Raw genomic sequence first — 5,919 nt, 5'->3', positions numbered from 1 at the left:
TGTTTATTGCGGCACTATTCACAATAGCAAAGACTTGGAACCAACCCAAATGTCCATCAATGATAGACTGGATTAAGAAAATGTGGCACATACACACCATGGAATATTATGCAGCCATAAAACAGGATGAGTTCATGTCCTTGATAGGGACATTGATGCAGCTGGAAACCATCATTCTCAGCAAACTATCACAAGAACAGGAAACCAAACACCGCATGTTCTCATTCATAGGTGGGAATTTAACAATGAGAACACCTGGACACAGGATGGGGAACATCACACACCGCAGCCTGTTGTGGGGTTGGGGGAGAGGAGAGGGATAGCATTAGGGGATACACCTAATGTAAATGACGAGTTAATGGGTGCAGCACACCAACATGGCACATGTATACATATGTAACAAACCTGCACGATGTGCACATGTACCCTAGAACATAAAGTATAATAAAAGAAAAGAAAAGAAGAGTGCTTCTTAATTTGAATCAATTTAAATGAGAATTTTTGAAGCACTGGTCAGTATACAGGTTCTATACTACCATAATTCAAACTGATCCACATGTCCTTCTAAGTTATATGCATTTTCTTGTAGATCAATGGTCATTTTATTAAAAAATCATAGCATAGAGTTCTAATGGAGCTACATCTGGAACACTAACATAAAGTCCATTCTAAATACAGCTATAAAGAGTAGATATTGCAATTGTCCTAAATACATACATCCTCTTCCCCGCTCCCTGTCCATCATATCACACCACCCCTTAACCCACATACAGATCTGATATGACTATACTGGAATGAGGTGATTTTTTTTTCTTTTAAAACAAACATATATAACTTACATATCTAAATGGGTAGGGCTGTACCTTTTAAACTAATCACCTTTGGAAGTTACATATGCATTCCAATAGGACACCGAATTTTTCTGGAATCCCTCTTTTAGAACACAGGTTCTCCAGATTTAGTGTGTATAAAAATCACCCAGGAAACAGATTAACCATGCAGATTCTTAGAGGTTTGGATTTAATTGGTTTGAATAGGGTCGAAGAATCTGTATTTTTAACAAAGACTCCAGGCAGGTCTTACACAGGTGATCTGTAATAAATAGTGCTTTAAAATAACCTCCAGAGTCAGTTCACAAGCCACACAAGGAATCAAAGACTTTATGGTCAAACTCTGTGTGTACACCTATATAACATGCTGAAGGTTTATTTTAGCTTATTCTTTCAAAATCTTCACTTTTCCTGATTGAATATATTAGTACAGATATGCAAGGAAGCATCTATGTGCAAACAACATACCTCCATAAAAGAGATTCCTAAGCTCCAGACATCAGAATGAATTCCATACTGCTCCCCTGAAATCCTTTCAGGCTGCAAGGAATCAGAAGGGAGCTTGTGAGTTCACGGATGCTACTCAGGAAAACACATACACCAAAATGAGCTCAGCTAAGGTGAGGAGCCACCAACATCTGCATAGCATTTTACGGATGACAAAACAATTTTACATGTGTGTATATAAGTATTTGTGTATATAGTATAAAATCTATAGAGATTATATATAGATATATTCTTATTGAATCCTCTCCAAGTCCCTGTGAGGAAGACTTTGGAAGTCATTTCACAGATGAAGAAAATGGAGGCTCAGAGTAGTGAGGTAATTTAGGCAAGGTCCTAAGTAGTGAATGGGCTGAGATTTGAATCCAGATCCTCTCCCTCCAAATCCAGTGATCTTCATTGTGGAGTAACAAATTATACAACATTATATGATATTATTACTTATTTGCATTTTGATACATGGGTCTGGAACAGTAGGGTTTCTTTTAATTTTTTATTTGGAAATAACTTTAAACTTACAGGAAATTTGAAAAAACAAGATCAGAGCAAAGCACATTCCTATTTCCTTTACCCAGATTCATCTACTGTTCAACATTTCACTCCACTGATCAGAGTTTCTTTGTATATGAACCAAGGAACAGTTTGAAAGGTCCATTTGGGACTCTGGGTCCTCTACGCAAGATGTATAGCAAATACCTGGTCTAAAAAAGGCTACATAAACACTCTAGTTCAAAAGGAATAATTTCATACTGAGTGGATGCTTCCTGAGCTATCTATCCCTCTAGGATTTAGCATTCAGTACAGTACTTCATAGAAGGCTTTGGAATGAACACATGGACAAATGAATGAGAGAAACTGAGGTTTCACAAAGGTGGAATGATTGCTAAAGGTTACAGGCTAATCATGGCAAGGCTGAGATCATAACTTACACCCCAATATCCAATTAAATAGATACCAGGATGTATTCATACAGAACTGGCTAGCCAGCTACAGGAATAACATTATTGTCACCATCATTACTATCATCAACAACAAAATTATGTGTGCATTTATTAAAGAATTTCTGTACACCAGGCCTTGTTTTAGTGTTTTTCATGCATATCTCATTTCAGATTCACAAACATCCATGTAACATTGGTACTATTTTATCATCCCCAATTAACAAATGAGGTAAATGAGGCACAGAGAAGTTTAGTTTACTTTACTAGCCATTATGAGTGCTGTATCCACTATATAAGAAGGATAGTAATAGTTATCATTTAATGACCACTTACTAGTGTCAGACACTGGGCTAGGTACTTTGCGTCTTCTACTTCATAATGATTCTGCAAAAGTAGGTATTATTGCCCTCAATTTACAAATGTAAAAACTGAGGCTTAGTTAGTGACATGTTCAAGTCTAGAGCTATGGGTTAGCATTAAATGCACAGTCCAGGAGCGAGGATTCAAAGCCAGTTGTGTTTGACTGCAAAATTAGAGGTCTTTCCAGTGAGTCAAAATGACCCCACAACTAGAAGTCAGAAGAGCCAAGCACAGCCTTGAGTTGGTCAGTATTTCTCAATGTGCAGTCTTTGGAGCAGCCATCACAGAACTGCCTGAGGTGCTTACTATTAATACAAATGAACCTCCAGAATCAGAATCTCTGGGGATGGGGCTAGAGATCCTCACTTAAAAAAATAATTTCTCTGGGTGATTCTTTGGTACACTTAGCTCCAGTCACTAAATACTTCCATGTTCCCTGGAGAGACAATGACCTTTCAGATCTCCCTGCTTTCCTCTTCTCTGCTTAATGACCATGTCTCACACAGATCCTGTTTGAGGGTGAAACCTTTCTCTACTCCTACAGCAGAATTATAAATTCCTGCTTCTGTACTTCATTAAAATGCTGTTCATATCTTATTATTTATCACACTGTGTTATAAAATCATCTGTTTTCTAGTTCGTTTTTCCTAAGAGGCAAAGAGTGTACCAGGCAGACATACCTAGTACCTTGCCGGACACATAACAGATATGCAGTCAATGCATGCTGACTGAAGGGATGTAATACATGTTTACTGTATGAACAAATAAGTTCCTTAGAGAGTTTTAATATAACTTCCTCATACATTGCTATTCATGTCTGTCAAGAACTTCTAACAAACATGAAAATCCTAAAATCCTCTAGAATTATTAAAGAAATAACTAAATGTTGCCCTGACCTTTTTTCCTTCCTCTCTCCATTTCTTCATTCTACTGATTGACAGGTACCAAGCATTTCATCCAGAATATAGAAAACACACACACACACACACACAAAAGTGGAACCCACATGCAAAATATTTGGGCAGGATCAACAAGGAGGTTAAACACACTCATTACATTTGCCCACTGAACTATCAAAACAAATGCAAACTGTAAGCTGATAATAAAGCATAGAAAAATTAAATTAAATTTAAAAAGAAAAAATAGAAAAAGTGATAATGTTCACAGATACTAGATGGCAAATAAGAGAACGCTTTTAAGGATCAGATTCTGATGACCTCTTGTTGGGGAAATTATTCTTTCAATAAGCTAATGAAACAAGATTACTGCTGTGATGCAGTGTTTGAGCAAAAATGTTCAGCAAAAGCCAACAGCAAGCTCCACGTGTCTATCCTAAACAACTCTTAAGGTGGATAGGGACTGGAAAATGTGCCCAGGTCCCTGGAAGTGATTTAGACACAAGATGAGCACCAAAACATTCTGAATTTATGGAGCCAGGATTTGATGGCCCGAGGCTGCACAATTCAAAGCTGTTCTCACACTTGAAGCCAAGGTGGCCTGCCCTGTCCTCTCCCCTGAAAAACAAAACAAAACAAAACCAACTACCAGGTACCATGTTGTTGACAGAATATCGGTGATGGATATTTAGCAGTTAAAAAGCTAAAACTGAGGTTACTCTCTCACATGACAGCTGTCATTAGTGTGAAAAGCTAAATAATAGGAAAAACATGACTCTTGTCTAAAATATCTTTGCAGTGAGGTTTAAGTGACAAGCAAACAAAATGAAACAAAAAAACCCTGACCTATTCTTAATAAGACCAGTAAAGAGTAATAAGTAGAATTTAGAGAGGATCTTAAAGGGCAGTCCTTCTGGCACCCACACTATACTCCCTCCAGATGCCCTCTGTGACTCAGCCTTGACAAGAATTCACATGTAGTTAACTAATTCCAGAACCGTCTGTTTACAACAAGATTTGTCAAAAGCAGGAAGATATCAAGGTATATCCCTTATCTCTTCCAAAAAAGGAATTTCTGTTCAGACTCAAGCTACATAGAAAATTAACAAAGTAGGCATGAAAACTTCAGGCTAGCGTATAGTCAAAATATGTATCACAAGTGTTAAGGATTTTTTTTTTCTTTTTTTTTTTTTAACATTGGCAAGATCCTTGTGTAGGCAGACAGAACACTGGTTAAACAGGACTCTGAAGTTAGACTGCTTGAATTCAGATCTATCTTCCAGTTCACCAATTCTCTCTTCTGCTGTGTCCAATATGTTGTCAAATACAGTGAGTTTTAAATTTTAATCTAGAAGTTTTGTTTAGAACTTTAAAAATCTGCTATGTCACTTTAAAAATGTGTGATCTTAAGTCTGTATGCAAATGTTTCTGCTGCCTGCTATTCCTGCTGATCTTCTTCAGGTGGCTTTGCTGTCTTGTGTGCCCGGTTCTCTTTGCTTGCTAGTTTTTCCTCTTGAAAGAAAAACTTTGGAGAGGTTCTCTGAGGTCTAAGGTGGAGACCACCTCAAACCACTTCTCAGTGTGAAGTGCCTTGTCCAACCTAGGACATGTATGCATACAGCCAGGGTGCAAATCTATACCAGGGCTAGGCTATGGTCACAACTTGTTCCACTTTTCCTGTTTCTTCTGCTTCTTTGCTTAGTTCCAGATGCCTCCTCTTCAGTTTCCTGGGACTGGGGGAAGAGGAGCAGTTTTAGATCTAGTTTACCCTTACACTGAGGTTACCCATTTAGGCTTCTAGCAGGGAACAGAGAAGATCTTCTCTGAGACCTACTGACTTAGGTGGGCTCTGAAGCTTGGCCGCTGACCCTCTCGCCTAACTGTGATTCAGGCAAATGCCCTCAGGAATAAGCAGTGATGGGGATCCCATTCTACTTTCCTCTCTGTGGTAGGATTTCATTCAAAAATTGTGCTGGGAGTAGCCCACTGTCTTTTCAGCTCTTTGGTGCATTTGAGATGGTTTAAAACAAACAAACAAACAAAAACTTAGCTAGCACATTTAAACAGAAGAGTTGATCTAAATAATTTAGTCTGCTATTAGCAGAAACTAGAAGCTGATGTCCTAATTAAATTGCCTTTTACTATGTGCCAACTCTGAGATCTTGGGTTAAAGATATTTTGACCTTTGGTTTCCTCATCTGTAAAATGAAGACAGTAATAATAAATAATAGCAGTAATACGTATACCTCCTGGGGTTGTGTGAAGACTGAATGAATCCTGTAATGTGCTTCAGTACACACTACATGGGAATGCCCAGTTAATGCTAGCCTCCTCCCAGTCACCACCACTACCATTACTACCACCGCATGAGCATAGCCATTGAGTTGG

The 5,919-nt window shown here is 38.2% G+C and overlaps 1 protein-coding gene across 2 annotated transcripts in view; it reads right to left on the bottom strand.

Moving 5' to 3' along the window:
- MAP2K5 (mitogen-activated protein kinase kinase 5) overlaps positions 1 to 5,919 on the bottom strand; it is a 261,608-nt gene that overhangs the window by 107,910 nt on the left and 147,779 nt on the right. For both annotated transcript variants that reach the window (XM_011968648.1, XM_011968652.1), the window contains exon 16: positions 1,299 to 1,370. In XM_011968648.1, the coding sequence (XP_011824038.1) occupies positions 1,299 to 1,370 (72 nt within the window). The remainder of the gene's footprint in view (positions 1 to 1,298; positions 1,371 to 5,919) is intronic.

This window comes from Mandrillus leucophaeus, unplaced genomic scaffold (assembly GCF_000951045.1).
Source record: "Mandrillus leucophaeus isolate KB7577 unplaced genomic scaffold, Mleu.le_1.0 Scaffold12, whole genome shotgun sequence".
NCBI classification, from domain to species: Eukaryota; Metazoa; Chordata; class Mammalia; order Primates; family Cercopithecidae; genus Mandrillus; species Mandrillus leucophaeus.
Note: the sequence above shows the minus strand (reverse complement) of the source record. Positions and strands in the feature narration are given on the sequence as shown.